At 43.0% G+C, this 20,778-nt stretch overlaps 1 protein-coding gene across 9 annotated transcripts in view; it reads right to left on the bottom strand.

The window, feature by feature from the left end:
- Positions 1-965: 965 nt before the first annotated feature.
- LOC121613480 (mitogen-activated protein kinase kinase kinase kinase 3-like) overlaps positions 966-20,778 on the bottom strand; it is a 45,383-nt gene continuing 25,570 nt past the window's right edge. For 2 of the 9 annotated variants that reach the window (XM_041946855.1, XM_041946856.1), the window contains 19 exons: positions 19,794-19,846; positions 18,739-18,777; positions 16,222-16,296; positions 14,044-14,095; positions 13,674-13,872; positions 11,073-11,179; positions 10,578-10,619; positions 10,386-10,470; positions 10,178-10,257; positions 9,577-9,637; positions 9,297-9,414; positions 9,067-9,125; positions 8,625-8,728; positions 8,194-8,365; positions 8,013-8,081; positions 7,782-7,874; positions 7,527-7,597; positions 6,981-7,036; positions 966-6,041 (listed from right to left, as the gene is read on the bottom strand). In XM_041946855.1, the coding sequence (XP_041802789.1) occupies positions 5,954-6,041; positions 6,981-7,036; positions 7,527-7,597; positions 7,782-7,874; positions 8,013-8,081; positions 8,194-8,365; positions 8,625-8,728; positions 9,067-9,125; positions 9,297-9,414; positions 9,577-9,637; positions 10,178-10,257; positions 10,386-10,470; positions 10,578-10,619; positions 11,073-11,179; positions 13,674-13,872; positions 14,044-14,095; positions 16,222-16,296; positions 18,739-18,777; positions 19,794-19,846 (1,623 nt within the window). In that variant the 3' untranslated portion in view covers positions 966-5,953. Of the gene's footprint in view, positions 6,042-6,081; positions 6,873-6,980; positions 7,037-7,526; positions 7,598-7,781; positions 7,875-8,012; positions 8,082-8,193; positions 8,366-8,624; positions 8,729-9,066; positions 9,126-9,296; positions 9,415-9,576; positions 9,638-10,177; positions 10,258-10,385; positions 10,471-10,577; positions 10,620-11,072; positions 11,180-13,496; positions 13,873-14,043; positions 14,096-16,221; positions 16,297-18,738; positions 18,778-19,793; positions 19,847-20,778 lie in introns of those variants that run through there. The other 7 variants (XM_041946848.1, XM_041946851.1, XM_041946852.1 and 4 more) reach the window with 5 other exon arrangements.

The following is a 20,778-nucleotide window of genomic DNA, read 5'->3' as shown; positions in this document are numbered from 1 at the left end:
CAGGACACATCTAGATTTAAGCCATCAGCAGATGAATTGATGAAAAATTTTAATGATAACACTAACTTTGATTCTGTTGAATGCCTCAACATTTACATCAGAGACATGTTAAACAGGTGTATATCACCCCATGGACCTGGCTCGTAACTTAGATGCAGCAGGCTGCTCCCGAGTCCCGTGGTCAATCTGAGGGGTCACAAGATAATTAAACTTAAAAAAAAAAAAAAAAAAAGACCAAGAGTCATGCCATGCCAGCAGCTCTGTGAGGTTGTGCTTAGAGATAAAAGCTAACGTGCTGATGTTCATTACTTTAGTGTAGCTGGTAGCATGTCAACGCCTAATACTGTACAGGCACAGCTCTATAAAGCTGTGAAGATACCAAGCAGTAGTTCGATAATAGTTTGGTTTCTCAAATTTCTCCTATTTCCTTTTAAAATCCTACATGTTTTCACATCTTCATCGCTCAAAATAAACAATCTGGAGAAGGAAAAAAGAAAAAATCTGTTCAAACGTCTCATAACTAAGCCCAAGGAGTCACATACCAAAAAAAAAATTCAATCATAAGCTGATAGGTCCAGGTAAACTACTCTAACAATACACAACAGGTATGTAGCACATTGGTAATATTTGGTTCAAAGTTCAAACATCCTCCAGTTAACATAATGTGGCAGCTCTAAAATGTACAAAGTAAAGCCTCAATTACACCAAAGTGCCTTTTAAAAACTGGTCTTACCTGTAGGAGGTGCAGGTTGGACTGGAAATGCAGCCCTGCGACTGGATGATATGATCTGGACCTGGACTCGGGGTCCCATCAGTGTTAATGTGTGTCTTTGTCTTCTTTCAAAATTAATGAGCAACCCCTTCTAATAGACATTCTTCTATATTCTATTTTATCATTGATTGTTTTTCTCACTTTGTCAAAGGTGAAAAAAGGTCCATCAGAAATAACCACCGGACACCAAATGTTCGACTTCCTTCTTTTTAATGTGTTAACCTGTCATCTCATAAATCTGTTACACTTCTGAACCAAAATATAGGCAATTATACAGTATGTAAAACAAACCCATTTTTATTTTACACTATATACATTTCATAACGTGTGCATTGCATTATGAAAACAAAAGACGAAGGTGATGTAATAGCGACAGAGCAGAGGAGACTTATTGTGTTTAGTTTCGTATTGGGAGGAGACCTGGGATCAAACAGTAACTCATCAGCTTTGACTTTAATCCGATCGGAGCACCAGACAGATCGAGTTTGCCGCACGGAAACAAGGAGCGCCGCAGAGAACGGTCGATCCCAGGAAAATCATCTCAACGCCGGCTCAGTCTTCTCTTCTGTGACGGTCTCAATTGGAAAACCCACATATCTGGTGCCCACATCATCTTAAAAACAACCCCTATGAATTATTTTCACTCGTGATTTGACCCAGGAGTAGCTGAAGTTATAAAACACAAGCAGACTTTTTAACAATTCAGCAAAACCCACAACGGAAGGCCATGTCAGCACCTGCTTTAGGGGGTTATAGGCCGAGCTTGCATCTATGACAGCAGAAATGACCACTGAAGTGTCACTCAACCCCAAAGAAACTTACTTTATTCTGCTAAAGGGACATTTTACCCAAATGAAAACCTGACATGACATTTGAGGACTGCTTGTGCAGCCTGTTTCCACTAAATCAATACATGCTTTCCTCGATTTTAGATGCGCAGCTACGATACGGTGAGTTTTTTCTTCGGCTTGAGATCTCATGATTCAACACATAGTAAAAGAAACTGGGATTATTTTAGGAAACAAAGACGACTTTAAAGTCACTTTCAATGGAAACTCTCGTTCACTTTGTTCCCACGTGTTAAGTTTTAGCATCATGATGAGCTCTCAGATCATTTACAAACGTCAACCGAGACGACAGAGACATTCTATCAAGTCTCAGAGAGCGTGTTTTGTTATACGCTGTTTATGGCTGCCTTTGAATCAGACATATTGTTTTTTTTTAATTCATTTATTCAGGATGTACGAGGTAGACTAGATCTAAATTTGGCCATAAAATTTGAAACATATTTTGGCATTACATTCAAAATGTAAAATATACGTTCTTTGACATCAACTGAGCTCTAATGTAAAGGCCTGACATTTTTTTTCCATATATACGATGAACCGGTAACAGGTTTGGTTGCTCAGGGCTGCTGACACTCTGTATTCTAATCAAGCAGCAACCAATCAAATTGAATGAATTGAGCCTAAATATGAAAGTGATTAATTAGGCTTAATGGCTGACGTCATGATGAGGCTACGCAGTGTACTTGGTAGAGCTAATATCTTTTTGCTACTGTCAGAACAAACTGATAGAAAACTATTGGTGTTAAATAACCTGAATGTGTGAATAAAACTCGGCTGCAGCCCTGAAACTGCGACACTTGTTTGTTTATGGGTGTTGGCTAGAAGCACATGTATTAGCACGGCCGTGGCTAAATAGCTCATCTGGGGTAGTGATTCACTTCCAAGGCAAGTCAAAACAATGCTAATGCATTTTTAATGTTTGCGTTCGATTATAAAGGCTTTTTACGCGAAAAGCTCCTTCAAATATATACATTGTGAAACTGTAATGTGCTCTGAGATTCAGTTTAAACTCTTTCCTTACTGGTCTGAACAAATGTCTTGCCCTGAAAGTGGATCAACCCCAGCTGTCGCCAGTAGAGTTCAACTGATTTCATATTTATCTCTTCTATGGCTGATTTGTGGTTATATTAGAGCCATTAGAGTCCTATGAAAGGCTCCATAAATGAATACATTTTTCCACTCCAAACTTACTACATGGCAATTAAGTTTAGTGTCTAAATGTCTTGTGTGATTTATATGACATTTGTTTTTCCAGGTGCAAAGCAAGGCTCTGTGGCCTTTTTAGACACAAAAAGTGTGCGCAGGCCATAAAAAGTAGACAAATAACTTAAATCCTCACAGTGGATTCAAGCTCACTACGCTTACCGAGACTGGGTTTGTTTTAGCTACTTCACCACAACAGTGCATCAGGAGCTGGAACCCACTGAGAGGATCTGTTCATCCACAAATAAACCCCATGAGAACAGTGAAACAGCGTGCAGGGGCACCGGTGTGATTCCTGTCACTGAGAGTCTGCAGCAGGGACACGCTGCCATGTTGGCAAAGTGACAACAAAAAGAGGTTGAGATCATTATGTGGACTTTCTGAGCAATGGAAGGAAACGTCAGAACGGCGATAAGAGGAAAGCTGTTGCATTCTTCTCTTAAATTGTCAGTCTGCCAAGACGGCGATGTCCCTTTTAAAACCGCCTTCTCAGCGGCACAAGTACACAGAGCTGAAATGTTGTCATCCTTTAAGAATATTTCCATTCATTCCACAGCTATCCCCTACATTACAGAAGACAATACTGTAACTGTTCCCATTCCTATTGTGTCGACTGGATTTCCACTTTGTTGCTACAGTCTGATGACGCATTAAGTCTGTGATACTTCAGTCTGTTTTTAGTCCACAGTCGGGTTACTTTGAGTCACGTCACACGGTGAAAATACACCACTAGATGGCAGCAGACGCCAAAATTGTGACGTTTTAATGTTGTGGCTGATCGGTGTTTATACTTTGTTGGCTGGTTGAGCTATAAGCTTATTAACGTCTTTGCATGGAGAAAATGAGAAATTCGGGAATGTGGTCCACTTAAAACCCGAACGTTTCAGCTCTGTGAGATTTCTGGTTCAGTGACGGCGTCTCAGTTAGGTTGTTCCCGCCCTCTCCAGCGACCTCTAGTGTCACAGCTTGTAAAGACTGCTAGCGTACTGCCGCATGTAGACACACACCACACAGTGTACATCTACATGCATGTAGTGTGATTGCTCGTACAGACGTCGGCCTTTAAAAAAGTCGCAGCGACGGAGGCTGAAGTTAAAATATGACTAAAAGGAATAAAAGATTCGGACTTACACAGAATTCCTGCTGAACTTCTGGATGAGCTTCTCTTCTACTAGCATTCATCGCTCAACATGTTTCATTGACTGTTCCTTCTGAAAAAGCTGAAACACATCATAAAGTTTATAATCTCAGATAAATGGGTGTCTACAATTGTGCTACAGCAAAACTTGAGCACCTCATGATGTTAACAAAGGTGAAACGAGTGATTTTGTTAGCATTGAGCAACCATGCAGCACTTTTCAGTGTGTAATAGATGCTTAATGCTAACAATCATTTTTTAAAATGTGTTCAACATGTCGAGCACGCTAGTGCACACTTACATTTACCCAACATCTTGTTTCAGCTTCTTAGAAAATCCTCTATGAGGAAGCTCATTTTGTTTTGGACGCTAGCAGAACAGAAGCTAGCTCAGAATGGGAGTTGTGCCTGTAGCTCATCATTTTACTCTGTACAGTAAATGGGAGGGCTTTTCTGCCGCTAATGGCTAATATATGCTGCATAAATATGAGTGATTTTCCGTCTGTGTAAATCCAGCTTTTGTTGGTGCTCTTTTTCGAGCAGAAACATAACTGCCACCTGTTAAAGACCAGCTCTGTACATGATGCACTTGTATGTGCATAATCTATGTCTAGGCACACGCACATACACACACACACTGTGCAGACACACAAGGTCATATATTATAATGACATCACATTTGTTTGTCAAATACCTTTTTCTCTGTGCAAATTTTCAACACCAGTGGTTCAATAAAAGAAAAACAAAATCGCCTGACAGGAAAAAAAAACAAAGCTTTCTGATTAAAACGGCATTAAAAAAATGAAAACGATGAAACAGGAGAAGCAAACTTAAATGAACAGAAATTGTAACATCCGTTGCCCCGACGACTGCTGCTATGGTGCGAACACGCAGGAAGTTTCGATGGTGACGCATGCAAAATGAAAATGACCAATCAGTGCTGCTTCCTGCGTTTGCTCAGTCCAATGCTGAGCTCCAGACTGATATTAGAGTAATATCCCATTACTGAAGCTGTCCACCTGAGGAGACTGCAGGGGTCTGTGCTTCCTGACCCTCGTCACATGATCCGGGAGCTAGGAAGTGCATTTACTGCCCCGTCACTCGTCCACGCCTGTCTGTCTCTCCGCTTGTCTCCACAGTTGTACAGAGCAACTATACACACGCCTATCTACATGACCAGTCTTTTTAGTGTTCGTCTCTGTCAAAAAAATACTACATTTATATTTACAACAATTAAATAGAGGTCAATTAAGCACTTGTGTGGTGTGGTGACGGGTATCAGAATTCAATGCTAGCAGAGGTGGCGAAGCTTTTTTAGTGTGTTTTCTCTTTTTTTTATCCTTTAAAAAAAACAAATAAAACAGGAAAGCCATCCTGGTTGTTAAAGTTACATCATGCCACAATAAATAAAGGTGTAGTTAAAAAAAAAAAGGTGGAAAAAAAAGGACAATGAAGGAGAGAAAGGTTTTCTGTGCAAGATGGCTCTTCTGTGAAGCTTTAGCGCAAGTAGCAGTAGTAGTAGTAGTATGTGTAGAACTAGTAGTAGAAGTAGTGTTGAAGTCAGACTTCTGTGCCGGGTGGTGTTTTCCCAGCGTGCAGTATGCAGGGGGGAGGTGGGGTGGTATCAGGAAGGATTCTGGGTTGAGGTCGCTCTCGTAAGGTGCAGAGAAGAGATTCCCCGACTATCTGAACCCAAGCTGGCCTCAGACCAGCAGTTTTAACCCTGACAGAAACGGGTCCACAACCCTGCTGCCCTACTACAACACGCATAACTAATACACATCTAACACTGCGGTGCATTTTTAAATGTCTGCCACTGGGAATCCACATCTGCACCCGCGAACGGCTCATCTCCCAGCTGCCTGGCCGACAGGAGGTTGGGTGGGTTGGCGGTAAGGTTGGGCTGAGTGTGTCTCCCGGTTGCTCACTCCCTTGTTTGCGTTAGTGGTAGGCTCTTTAGAGAAGTGTGTTCATGTGCGTGTGTGCATGTGTCTCAGTAGCTGTTTTCATGGCCTGCCAGGATGTAGAGGTTGCTGTGGGCTGTAGGGTTGTCTGTTGGCCTGCTCTCCAGCACCACCACCCTGCAAGACAAACACACACACAGCAAAAAACACATGCACACACACAACATCCAGTTTAGTTTCAATGAAGTTAAAAACATTAATCAGTCCTATTTCGCCTTTAAATCACAGACAAAAGGACAGCCCAGCCTGCAGAATGTTATTAGCTTTTCTGACAAAAACAAATACAACAGTGAGGAATATAAAGTGTGAAGACATAGTAAAGACCCAGGATTTACTGTAGAATTATGTACAGACAGCCAGCAACCCACACAGGATATGGTCCAAGCCTGTAAAAGCCCTGTTATTTGGAAAAAGGCAGCAGAGGGGCATGACTTGCTCTGACACTAAGCCCTTCACAAAGTACTCTCTGTTTACCCTGAGGGAAACCGGGAGAAGGCTGGTAATACTGTTTTAAAAGGCTCACACATTCACACATCATAACTCCAAGGGACTCAGCTGCTCAGTAACCGCACAACAGACACCAAAATGATCCAGTCCATACGACAGAAAACTGACATAATTTACTTAATTAGACTTTACTAAATTCTGAGATACTGCTAATATCCTACTATCGGTTAAAACTAGTCTCCGTCTGCAGCAGCAGACCAGACGAAGATGATTTTGGTGTCTGCTCTGTAATGACTGAACAGGTGAAATCCCCCGAAGCTTTGCTGAATTCTCTCAGACACTCTCAAAGCTCCCGATCAGCCACATCTGACACAAGCAGACCTCCAGAGTCCCGACAGTAAGAGGCAGCGTTTTGGGCTGGCGGTGGCCAGCGAGCAACGAGTGTACCTGGGCAGGGCGAGGCCTCGCTCCTCAGCCTCTGGATCTCTACAGTCAGCACGTCTTCAGTGATGAGACATCAGAGAGGACGTTAACAGCCGGCTAAGTGTGTGCCGTGTGTATGAAGTGAGGGTGAGGTGTGTATGTGTGTGTGTGTGTGTGTCTTCTCACCTGTCTGATCCCAGTAGTCTGAAGATGCGTGTGCTGTCAGAGATCTCCTGGGTGATCTGATGAATGTATGAGGATGAGAGAAAGAAGACAATGAAGCAGAAAGTCAAGGTCAGAGCTCTTCTGGACAAACCAGTCCAAACACCCTCACTTCAACTCAAACAGGGATGCTCTGAGTGTTGCTAACAGCCAGCTGTTACCAGAAAACAAGAAGCGATGGTGAAAATAAGATGCAACGAGTGCGGGGCAGTGTTTCTGTCAGACGTGCAATGACCTATTTCATGTGATTGTGCAGGTCTGAAAACTCTGCCTACACCATGAATCTAATATCATGCTCCATTAATCCACTTACATTTCAGGAATTTAGCAACAACAACAACAACAACAGCGGTGGCACGATCAATCACAATCCTGTTACAGTCTGAGAATAAACAGCATCCTGACATGATGTCTGGAAGTGAACCTTGTACAGGGTACAAAGGTCACCTCTACTGCGCATTTTCTTCTTAAATTCCCACAAACGCACACCGGCACTCATATCACTCTCACCTCGTTGGTCTTGAAGCTGCGTCCCTGCATGCCGTGCCTCCAGAAGGCCAGGACGCTGTCTTGGAGACAAACTGCAAGGAAACAGGAATAAACAACAACAAGGATTATCAGTGTGAATTATGAATGCGCTTTCATTGGATAAATCCACTAGAAGATGTCAGTTCGTGGCCCTGAGTTGCAGTCGCCACATTCATGACATGAGTTATATTTTTGTGATTAAAGATATAAAACCGTGGCTCTTTTTTGTCTCTTTACCTGTGGATTCGATCTGAAAGTTGAAGGTGAGCTCGGCTGACAACTTCCTGCTGGATTTCAACCTTCCCTGGAGGTTCACTATCTTTATACACCCTGTAGAGAGACAAGAGAGAGCGGGAGGGAGGCAGCGTAAGGAGCTTAGTGAAATTCTCGTAAATCCTTAGCAAAAAACTCTTTATTCTGACCTGAAGCAGCTGAAGCTGAACGCAAAAACGCATTTATGTTACTCACGGTCGAGGCAGACTAGGATAGTGTCTCTCTCTAGCTGAGTGACGTGGATCACACACGTCTGCGGTGTGTCTGCAGAGAGGAAGACGAGGGCAGAGCGTTAGTTTGGCCTCTGGGCTCTTCATCTGCAACACCTCAGAACAAATCCAGGCTTGTTAGTTTAACAAAACAGAGCTGGTCTTACCTGCTTCTGTGAACCAGGAGGAGGTAGAGTTGGGGTTGACGGTGCCGAACCGGACCACCTGGTTGAGTTCGGTGCCTTTACTGACCGCCACACAGATCAGTGGGTAGGTCTGCTCCGGGACCACCAGCATCTCAAAGACCTCCAACGGACACGGCAACGGGAAGTCGATGTTCTGTCGAGCAGATGAGGGGCGGCAGGTAAGAAAGGGAAGCTGCTTTAGCTTTGTCTCTTATCTCAGAGGACACAGAACTACTGACATCCCAAAAAATCCTGTGCCAGTGTAAGTAAGGAGTCGTACTGACAGCTGAAAACTATATTTAAAGACATTTTAACAACCTTAGCTGAGCTTAAATTGAGACATTTTAAAACTTATTCTCAAACTCTTGTCATGAAACGAGGTCAGGAAACACAAATAAAAAGCAAAGACTGACCTTGATGAGCATGAACTTCTGCATGGACTCCACCCACTCCAACAGCATGACACTAGACTGAAAGGCTCCACACAGGTACTTATGGCCTGTGTACGGGTTACGGACTGCATGGAAACAACACCGGGTATCAGTAACTTTACACCTTGGTAAGACTTTGGTTCGTATGCATTAAACTCAAAATCACCTGTGAAATGTTTGTATCTTATCAAAACTTTTTCTAAACACTGTTTATTTACTGATGAGACTGAGATGAAGTACAAAGAGTAATATTCTACACGTGTTTCTATGGGATGATACACACCTAAATAACATCATGCCACTTTCTATGTTTTTTATGTAAGTATTAAACAAAGCCGGTCTTGAACTTGCAGTACTGCAGAGCCATGAATCAAGCACAACCACAGTCTCAAAAGATGGAAAATCCTACGACCATGAAACTCACCTACGCAGCACTTTTGGCACCCTTTAGTGTCTGGAATTTTATTGGACACCGCAAACTTCCTATAAACAGACAAAGAAATCAGTGACAATCAAAAAAAGGCTTTTTGTGTCGAGGTCATGTCGCAAAGATGAGTCAAATTGTTCTGTTTTCATTGATATATATATATATATATATATATATACTTTTATTATTCACATGACTGATAAGTTTGCTCTCCTGTTCAGAGTTACCTGGGAATCATCTTATCAGGCAGCTTGTGTGTGGGAATGGCTACTGGTAACTTCTGTAACTGTCTGGCCTGTTCGAACAGACCGCTCAGACTATGGGAGTACAGCTGAGAGGCTTTTCCTGAAGCAGAATAAAACAGATGAGAACAAAAACAAAATACCGAAAGTAAAGCATGAAAAATCTTGACTTTAGATTCTAGATGTATAAACCTGTTATAAGAATAAAACAATTCATGTAGTCAACCTGCAAACGATTACGTCATACAGACAAACTATGGCTCACCGGATATGGAAAGAAGACAATTGTTCATGACATATAGCCAGGTACACCGCCGAGGAAAGAGCTGCAGGTACAAGGCAGAGAGAAACACAGTCACACAACTGGCTTAAATCATCGGGTTCAAAGAACAAATGATTTTTCAATTTTTTAATAAAACTCATCTACGACCCTGATTCCAAAAACGCTGTGTAAAAGGCGAATAAAAAACAGAATGCAATCATCTGCAATTAACGACTGAGCCTTTCCCGGATGCTCCTTTCATACCCAATCATGATACTATCACCTGTTACCAATCAACCTGTTTACCTGTGGAATGTTCCAAACAGGTGTTTTTGGAGCGTTCCACAACTTTCTTTTGTTGCTGCTGTCCCAATTTGTTTGAAACGTGTTCAGAATAAGCTGATATTTTCAAAAATCAATGAAGCTGGTGAGGTAAAACATTAAATATATTGCCTTTGTGCTGTTTTTAGTTAAGTATATGGACTAGCAAATTATTTCATTCAGTTAAATTTGTGTTTAACTTTGTTGGAATCTGGATTGTATTTGAAAAAACAAAAACTTTTTAAGTATAAACGAAGATGTGAGAGCGTATCTCCAGTCTCACCTGTTCCATCGAGGTCTCGTGCAGTTCATTAAGGTTTAATGTGTAGATTCCCTCTTCAGCTCCGAATATCAAATACTGGTCTGAAACATGCGAAACAAACACTTGACCGCTGTTTCGAGCAATGCAACATCTCACAGGATGTAACTCATGACACCTTCATCACCCTGTAAGCTGATGTTCAACACAGTATGTGGTTTGTGTTGGTTACCTCTGGTGTCGGGATTGATCCAGGAGGTGGCACAGTGGATCTTCAAAGGACAGCCGTTGAACACCTTAGAGAAACATGCCCCCATCTGCGAATGGGAGGAGGAGAAAGATAAAAGCAATGCAAAATTCCTGTTTCCCTGCACAACACCAGTCACAACAGCTGATTTCTAAAGGAGAGTGGAAAGGTACTTACGTGGACTTTGGGTGTAGGGGGGAGGCCATTACTGATTGGCTTCTACACAAGATAAACACAAACTAAGTGAATCTTATATTGGGTGTAACAATTTAACAAGCAAAGAATAATGTATCTAGGCGCACACATAAAGACCAACTCAGTGTTTTGAAGTTTTGTGCTTCAACACAACAACAGACAAATGTCCTGGAATCACTCTTGACTGCAGCGACAAAATTAAAATGACCAGTTCCTTGGGCGTTGCAGACTTTGTCGTTGGCTTGGGAGGTGACTACATGCCACCCTTCCTTTGCACAGGCACACTGACTGACCAATAGGAAGTGCAAGAGCAAAGAAAATGATGTGATCCCTCACCGGCTTCTCAAATGACAGCACTACATCGATTATTAAGAGTTTCAGTAATGACAGTAATTTGTGTGAAAACATCCAAACTGGACGCTCCTCAAATATCCCTGGAGGTCTCTGAGCCTCTGCTGTAGAGCCAAGTCTGCTTACCGGAACGTCCTTCTTGTCTTTCCGTATGGGGACACTAGGGGGCATAGTGGACTGTCTGTCTGCTGGACCGTCCCTGTCTCCACTGTGTGGAGAGTTCAGCCCATTACCTACAGCAACAGAGACGCAGAGTGAGTTTGTGTGTGTGTGTGTGTGTGTGTGTGTGATGGACAGAGTGTGTACATATGTAGCCGCTGCAGAACACACTGCAAACACACTTCCTCAGATTTATAGTTGATTTCAGTGAGTTGAATCTCGTCTGCAGGACTGAAGACATTTAGGAGTTAAACTAACTGAAACAATAATAAACAAACTACTAGGAGCAGAGAGGGAGGGAAGGAGGGAGCAGGCTAGCAGGAAGAATACAGAGGATCAAATATAGTCATGAGCACAGGAAGGTGTTAATTCACCACATACAACCTGCTAGACAGTCGTCAATATTGTCGATTATGGCTGGTAGCATTGTCTGATGTAAAACTCCAACACCCTGCACGCCCTACTCTCTTGAAACGGTTTGAGTTGGCTGTTAAATACTGTCGTGAAATAATGAGTTTTTAGTGGTAGTTAGCCTCTGGGGCAACGGACAAAACCACTTCCTGTCATGATTGAGAGAACAACGCATACGAGCACACACAGTCGAACTCTGCTGAACTCCGGCCCTGCTGAAGGCTTAAAGGACCATTCCAGCATAACTGTAGATTTCTAATCTAGTTTCCCGAGACAAAGCTGCTTCCAGTAAGTATTTGGTAAAATTTCCAGAGCGCAACCAAGCGAGCGACGTCCTCCTGCCTCCCTCACCAGAGCTGTGAGTGGAACAGAAGGATTTTGGATGGAACGTAGAGCATTTTTTAAAGGAGCTGAAGCGTCGCCTTATCTCCCGCTCAGATTTCGCTCTGGTGCTGCTCACATCTCTAGATCTCTGACTTTTAATTGTTGAGCCTGGTAGTGGTTTCTAAAATGAAATGAAATGATGTGTTTGAAGTAGCCTCGGAAGGAACCAGTCGAATCTGCCGAGCTCACGGTTTATTTACGAATTAGTCTAAAATTAATCTAAAATTAAAATACAACGCAGCTTCTTTCTTTTTTGTGGAGTGAGCGGTGAGTAATTTCAGTGGAGCAGCTTTGGGTGGGGGGGCAGAAGGAACTAACAGCCCCATGAGTGGAAATTCCCACCACTGTGCTGACATGCTCACCCATCCTCAATCTGACTGCCTGCGTACGCCACGAGAAGACGGCGACAGAGATCATGTCGATTATTTCAGTGGCCCTTCTAGACTAACTGCAGGCTACCTGCTGCATTGCTGCTTGGGAGTTCTTTGTACTGCTCTGTTGATTGAACCGGCTAAGTAAAAGCGAATAAGAAACCAACGAGACTGACTTTTTGTGGTTCTTCACTTTGTGCAGTCACTCAGTATTATGGTGGAGATCCCACCATGCTTAAAAGCAGTCAGACTGACCTAGAGGCCTAATACTGCTACACCAGCTGCTGTAACAAAACGACTGTATTGCCTCAACATTGGCTGATATGCAACACAGGTGATAAATGACCATGTTGGCAGCAAAAATTGTGATCGGGGCATCCCTGTCTTTTATAAATTGCCCGTTTCCTTCAGTGAGAGTAATGAAATTCTAAACTTAAATATGTTTTAGAATGATCATAGCACTGGAAATTAAATCTGAAACAGTATCCAGAATACTCCAACTGGATATCTTTTATTAACTTTACTCCTTCACCACTGTCCTTATCAAGCTGGAAATAAAAACTGGTTTGTTTCTGCTTTGGTGTTTCTGATCCTGCTCAGCTTCCGTCTCTCATGTGTTGGTCTGTTATCATCAGAGACAAAAAATTCGCCTCAAAAATTTGTCATGTCATCATCTGAACTAGTTCCTTGATGTATGTTTTTTTAATGCTTGATGACTGTTCAATACATTCATAAAGCTGCTAGCAGGAATAGGAAAGACCAAATTTGAAGTGAAACAAATTTAGAAACAGACAAACTGAATTGACTCCATATTGTTAAACCCCCTTTAGGAAGACGCGGCATAGCTGCCTCATCCCGGCATATCATTATAATGTCTCATATCACTATCATGTGCTGTCGCCTGTGTTCTCTTCAGCCAGGACAATGTTTTCTCCTCTTCCTTCTTCCTCCTAGGAAGCGAGGGGAAGTGGTAGCAGACTACTAGCTTTCGATTGATTGGATTAAACAACCAATCAGACTTCACAAAAAAATGACAAACATTTATATTGAGCAGGAGCTGATGGACGAGAGGAACTACAAACAAAAAAATTTAAAAGCACTGTTAATAATGGACTCATGGAACAAAGAAAGACTACGAGGACTGACTAATGGGAGACCACACAACCAATCGGAGGGGACGACAGGGTCTGCGGACACTACCGATCTATCAAGTGGCTGCTCTTACTCTCTTCCTTTTCCTCCTCTTTTTCCTGCTCCTCTTTCACCTCCTTCAGCACCTCCCATGCCTCCTCCAGCTCCTCCTCTGTGTGAGGCGTGTGGAGCCACTCCCAGAAATGCCTAAAGCTCCCATCATCCTCTGGGGCAGAGTTTTCCACGTCCGTGCGCTTGGGGCTCTCGTTACCTAGGCTACTGCGGCGGTGGGGCGGCAGCTTCGGGGGCGGGGGACGCGGGGGTACGTTGGAGGCGGGCTTGGCGGGGCTCGGCGTCTCTGGGACTGGGCAGCGTTTGATGGTCCCTCCCCCTCCGCCGTCGTCCTCGCTGTGTGATTGGCTATCGTCGTGTTTTTGTTGCTGCTGCTGGGACGAGCAGATGGACTTGGGCTGGAGGGAAATACAGACGAGTACAAAGAGTCAGCTCATTTCTCACATTCTGGGCTGCAAAAACCTTAAAATTCAAAACAACCACAAACTAAATAAGACTAAACTGAACTTTTAAATGAATGCTCAAATAACAGCTGACTGACTGGCGCTGATGGATTCGGTTGCTCGTACCTTGGGAGGAAGCGGAGGTGGGACCTTTGGTCTCATGATAGTGCTCGATTTACTGGAGAATAAGGAGACGGAGGATTTGAGACACTCATAAAATAGACTAACAGCTGATGTTTATTACACTAAAAACAATATACACAATTGTCAAGGTGTCACCACTGAGGCTATGGTTTAACTTGCCATTTTAAAGCAGTTTTTGCTTTAGAAGGACAGATTTCAGAAGCTAATTCTCTAAAACTCCTACTCATATCTATAGTTTCTTTAAGGTGTTCTTTGATGATTAGGCTTGATCACATACAGACAAAATGTACAATCACACAGTTTATTCAATTTAATTTAACTTAATTTCGATAAAAAGATGTGAAGACATTTTCTTTACATCCAGATCAGATGTAGTATTTTATGAGAAATCAGATGTCAAAAGAAACCCTGAAATGACAAGTACAACCACAGCCTGACACTGAGACAGACTAGATAACTGCTATGAAAAGCTAACCACTACATTAAAAGTGAGAGTGGCACACTAGAGACCACTAAGACAAACTACAGATGGAGCATGTGTAAAGTCTCTGAGAGTAGTAGCACTGGCATTTATTTTAACTATAATAAAATATTTTTGTTTTTTTTTTTCAGTTGGATTTGCTTTTCCCAACTGAATCGAGGAAAAGCACATTTTAAACTCCTTTTAATGCCTTAAATATTCATTAAGAATAAAAAAAGACCAGCACTATATTCACAGAGACTTTATCCATTGTGCTTTGTAGACTGCAGACTTGTTGAGCCACTTGTTAATGACTGACAGACAAAGAACCAATCAGAGCACACAAAACGGAATGGACAGAGGCTGAGAGCCAATCACAGTGAACACAAATACAGAAACACCAATAAAAATGAATCATGGTGATTTGGTTGAATGGCGCACAACAGATATGTCTCTTGGATCTTCAACATAAGCTTTATGAGCAACAGCTGATCAGTAACTGACACAGTTTACGCCTCTGAGCTCGCACTGTGCAGGAAGATGTGGCATGGTGGTGAGTGGCAAATGGCAGAGAGCCTCCTTCCGGACACTTGAATGTGTAGAATTTAGGGAAGACTGCCTACTGATCTGACAACAATGATTCAAGAAATGGAAAATGGAAACGGGACATATTTGCAATATCAAAAGGAAAACGCAAAAAGAATTCATGAATTTTTGTATTTATTAGCATGCTACTTAGCAACTGCATGTAGTGAGCTAGCATGGTTCACTAAAAGCTTAAAGTGTGGGCCTATATTCTGGAGGTAATGTGATGCACTGGATTGCCTTCAATGGCTCAACATGTTTATAGCCAGCAACCGTTGATGATTCCACTTTACTAATACTATTGACTGCAGTCAATTTAGGAATTCGGGTTCAGGCTGTGTGTGTGTGTGTGTGTGTGTGTGTGTGTGTGTGTGTGTGTGTGTGTGTGTGATTGTGTGTGTGTGTGTGTAAGTAAAGGCCTCTCTGACTGCAGTGGAAAATATATAACTAGGAGGAACTCTCCGGTCCGCCGCAGACATTTGGCTTCGACACAATGAGGGTTGAGGCTGGACGCCAAATATACAGTTTTACAAAGGCAGGAGAAGGCAGAAGGCAGTGCGATACGTGCACACACGCAGACACGCACGCACACAGATGGCGATGCAAGTGGAGAACAAACAGCAAATGTCAAGGTCATGAGGATCAGTTACCTAAGCACCAAAACTACATCCAGGCAATCTGATTGGTAGCTGGGCTTGCGCGTAGCTACAATGAGCTCTTTAATGCTATGACCCTACCCATGGCTTCAGTTATATCCCATCTTTGTGTATTTATGGAGGAAGAACGCAGAACTAAACACAAAATGTTCCATGTTAACCGCCTCCAGGTGAGTTTTTTTAGGGTTAGGGTTACTGTTAGTAACTTCACACAGGACGGCACAGAAAACACACAGGCTGTCAACACACGCACACAAACACAGGTGGCATATGTGGCGTGATGGTGGGGTGTGCTGCATAGAGATGCGTGGATGAAACTGTGGCAGAGACAGGAAGCCTTCCTCCTTGTCTTACTCCTCACCCTCACCCTTTCCTCGCCGAGACGAGGGAGGAGTGGGCGGGGAGAGGGAAGGACGAGGAGGGAGAGGCTCCCGGTTCTAAGGCTGGGAGGGAACTTACTGAGTGTGAGTTTCATCATCATCTGCACCATCATCATCCTCATCCTCATCATCCCCTAAGTGTGCCACATGGCCCCTGGGAGAGGAGGTGAAGATAGTCGGGGGTGGGGGGTGGGGAAGAAAGTAGAAGGGGAGGGAGAGAATAGAGATAGAGGTTCGAGGTAGGGAGGGCATAAGATGTGGAGGTTAAGGGAGAAAGGGAGCAAGCAAAGGAGACAACAGGAAGAGGAGGAGGAGGAGAAGGAAGAGGATAGAGGAGGAAGGGAAAGGGGAAGGAGATCTGATTGAAGCTTGGTCCACAAACTACCTCTAACCCTTGAACTCTGGGCAGATCTGAAAGGACTGAGCAGATCCAAACAACAGCCAATGAATACATCGATAGACTAAGATAAAGAAAAGAAGAATCCGTATCCTCCGACAAAAGCAATAAATGGGTGGGTGTCCAATCTTACCTCCACAACCAGACACTTCTAACCTCAACTGTGCTGTTTAAACCTGTGCAGTCCTTACAGATACACACAGCAAACTCTAATCAGTCAATTCAAAACCACTTCAACACACGTTGTCGCCTGTAAATTCTCAAATATTTATTTATCCTGTGAGAAACATCCCTGGTTTCTAATCTGCTGCTGCTTTAATATTCTGTTGAACTCACCACTGCACCATTAATCCTGTCAGCACAACAGAGTCATATCGCACTCGCCAATTTGTGTCTTTCTCTCCTTAAACACAAATACTGATGATCTCCCTCACGAGATAACCGCAGTCGCTTCAGCTTCGCCGTTCTTTGGTTCGTTGGATCAGTGTTAAGCTCGTCAGTGAAACTCAACGCTTCCTGTGGATGTTTCACAGTAAAGGTCTGTCGATACGGGGGGGGGGGGGGGGGGGGGGATTCTGTCTTTTGAGCCGCTGGGAGTTTTTTTTTAATGTGAAACATTCGTGCAGAGAGTGCTGAGTTTTGCTGACAGCAGCTTTACACTGATCAAAAAAAAACGGCAAAGCAGAAACAACTGAAATCAATTAGTGAATAAAACAGTTTTTTCTGTGAAGAAGAGAAACTTCAGTGAGAGCCATTACATAACAGGTCATTTCTTCTTCTTGAAGGTTTTTACCTGTTTTTATTTGGTCATGAAAGCCACAGCACAGCTATGTCTTAGGACTAAGCCATTATTAGACCTGGGCTTCATCCTCCATCCTCCCTCATCAGAATAAATAACACCTGTCTGTCACAGCTACTGAAGAAAAGGCCACTTTGATCTCCTTTTCAGGTGACTGCTGAACAGCATTTTACCCAGTTCTATAAACGGTTGACTGACTGTCACATATATGCTGAAACAGGAGAAGTAACGATGACGCTAATACTAATACTACTGCAACCCTGATTCCAAAAAAGTGGTGACGCTGTGCACACAGAAAGTGATAACTTGCTAACATCTGCTTATTCTGAATTTGATGCAGCAACACGTTTCAAACAGGTTGGGACAGGAGCAGCAAAAGACTGGGAAAGTTGTGCAACGCTCCAAAAACACCTGTTTGGAACATTCCACAGGTAAACAGGTTGATTGGTAACAGGTGATAGCATCATGATTGGGTATGAAAGGGGTTCAGCACTTTGTGAACACATGACTGTATGAAGGATTTTACTACATGGGCTCAGGAACACTTCTTAAAGCTGTTTTTCTGATTTATTGATGGCTTACACAGCGTCACAACTTCTTTAGAATCAGTGTTATACCTCTGTTCACCAAAGGGACAAAAACTGTGTTTAACCCCCTAAAAAAAACTGTCTTATGTGGAACCAAACAGCCTTCCATAACATAATACTTTGAATTTAACATCATCTCTGTTATATATGAAGTCTTAGACTCAGCAGGCCTGGTTTTTACACACTGTGGATTTGAAGGGAAGCATATTCAGTCAGATTTGGCCGCTAGTATCTCGAAGGGAATGTTCAGAGGACATCTTCGTGCCCTCTGTTTATGGATGTGAAAACTCTGTATCTTTGTTGCTATGCAGACGAAAGAATGCAGTGAAACACATTTGTCATCTAAAACAGGAAAGCACAAGAATGGTGATTGTCATTATCTTTGGGGCGAGTAGAAAGAATGTCTTCACAGACTTGCCAGTAAAACTGCTAAAGACACCCACTGCAGCTTTGGCTAAAAAGCTGTATATACGTGCATGTGTGTGTGTGTGTGTGTGTGTGTGTGTGTGTGAACGCACACATGAGAGTGTCAGTGCGTGTGTGTGAGCCATGCTCTGCGGGAAGCAACTATGAAGCACAGCCTTGTTCCTGATGACATCAAAGCGTGAAGCAAGCCGCAGAGGGAAAAGAAAACCCACAAGAATCCAAACCGAGCCGCGACAGCCTGAAGTCATTACGGCAGCGTTAGTTGCGTGTGATTGGCCAAGATTAGTGCTGCCGTTAACAATGATTGGCTGATGGGTGGGCGTGGTTAGAACACCAGTAAATCAAGAGTTCCTGGTTGAATCAGGATTGGAGAAGGGTCTGACTTACCTCTGCTGCAACTCCTCCTCCACAGATTTGAGAAGGCTCCTGGTTGTCAGACAAGGGAAGAGAAAAGTATAAATGCCAGAATATGATAAACATAGAAAAATAAAAGAAGAATTATGAGTTTATTTACTTCTGCCTAGTCCACACGTACACTGGTATTCTTTGAAATGGGGCTTTTCCTTCGCTGTTCTCTAAAAAATCCCGTCCACACAAGCATTGTTTTGTTATCTCCACCCATATGAAAATGCAAAATGTGCTGACAAGAGCACGCCAAAACAACAGGCAGTGATATAACCTTAACCCTGAAGCCACGTTGGCCAATCAGAAGCCTGAAAAAAGTCATTACTGATCCAAGTCTTGCACAAAACCATCAACGTTGGCAGCGGGCTCTGTGTCATGGGAGTGTTGGATTATGTATTCTGCATTCTGATGCCTCTGTTCCTCAACATAGTGACTGTGCATGTGTGTAAACCTGTAAAAAGTCCTGTTAGCGAGGCTTGCCCCAGCACACACACCACAAAAATCACTGCATGTTAACAAAGGAGATAACGTCCCCTTTTCTCCGCCTGCACACCAACACTGCAAACAGACCTTGTGAACATCCTCATCTGGGAAGGGGCTTTCCAAAAGGTCTATTTTCAGTGAGCTGAAACTGCATTTGTGTGTGGACAAAAATGCCAAAACACATCGAACAGGCTACATGCTCGAGAAATCCTTCCAGTTCTCGTCAGGCTACGGGGGACGTTCTGCTGCCCTGATCTGAACCTGAGCTTTCTGCTTACAAAGCACACTTGAAAGCAGAAAGCTCACACAAACACACAGCTTACAGAACGTCCCCGAGCTGCAATTATGAATAAATCATCAAACCTACAGCATGAGCACTCTCTAGATCTTATATTCTCTTAGTCTGTCTGCAACTGTAGATGAAAGAATGGGAAGAAAACTGAAGCATCGGAGACATAAAGAGATGAAAGCGTAAAAAAAAAAAGAAACAAACAGACAAGATGAGACCGAGACAGCAGCGCAGAAATGAAAGGAGAGCAGGAGAAGAGACTTACTTGTTTCCTCCCAGAAGACTTGGTGAATCGTGCCCATACTCCAACTGCAAGTCCTACAAGACAAACAAATTACGTTACAACTGTGGCATAGCACGGTATAACTGGCTCATTTGAAAAGGTGCTATGTATTTGACTTCGCCAGGGATATAAGATTTGGCCAAGTGCCAGAATAAACCACATATATAGTGACTACACTGACCCCCGTTCAGTAGCAGGGGCTGCCACTGTAGTTAAAGCAGCCTGCTAGAAATAATAATGCCTATAAAACAGCAGTGTCACCCTCAGTTTAACTCATAACCACAGACACAGACAGATGTACACAGTGAGCGTACGGCTAACTATGTGTACAGATTTGACTCTTGCTGAGTTCACATTGTGGCCTAAGAAAATATATTCATAACGACATAATAGTCCGGACAGCAATTCCCTCATCTTCACAGTTCTGATCAAGAAGATATTTGACAATTATAGGTTTGTTGATAGAATTAGTCTCTTTCTCTCAAAGGAAGATTCTTGCTCAGCGATTGCTGAATTCACACTTTACATCATTACAGGTAACAAGACCAGCAGGTTGACACATGTCGATACCTGCAGACATCCTGCTCAGTTTTTTTCCAATATCTGCTTAGCTGGTATAACACACGCGTTGCTTTCAAACCAGTTCTTCCTAACTCTTCTGGCTCGTGACGAGCTACGATGAAGCAACATCTACTAGTGAACCTGTCATCGTGTTCAGGCCTCTGTGTGAACATGAACTGACGTCAGTTCGAGCAAAACCCAGAACAGGTGATCCAGTTTTTCACGGAAAAAACAAAAATAAGGAAAAGCAGAGGAAGCAAACAGAAAAAAATTAAAGAATTTTGTCGGTTGAAATGTCAACTACGGCTAGCAGATTTTAGCAGCTGGAGCTAGCTACCTAATGAATCTAATGGGAAATATTACACAGCGGATGCGCGAGAGCTTATTATTTAATGTAAACTGTAAC

This window comes from Chelmon rostratus, chromosome 11, assembly GCF_017976325.1.
Source record: "Chelmon rostratus isolate fCheRos1 chromosome 11, fCheRos1.pri, whole genome shotgun sequence".
Lineage (NCBI taxonomy): Eukaryota > Metazoa > Chordata > Actinopteri > Chaetodontiformes > Chaetodontidae > Chelmon > Chelmon rostratus.
This window is presented reverse-complemented; position numbering and strand designations above follow the sequence as displayed.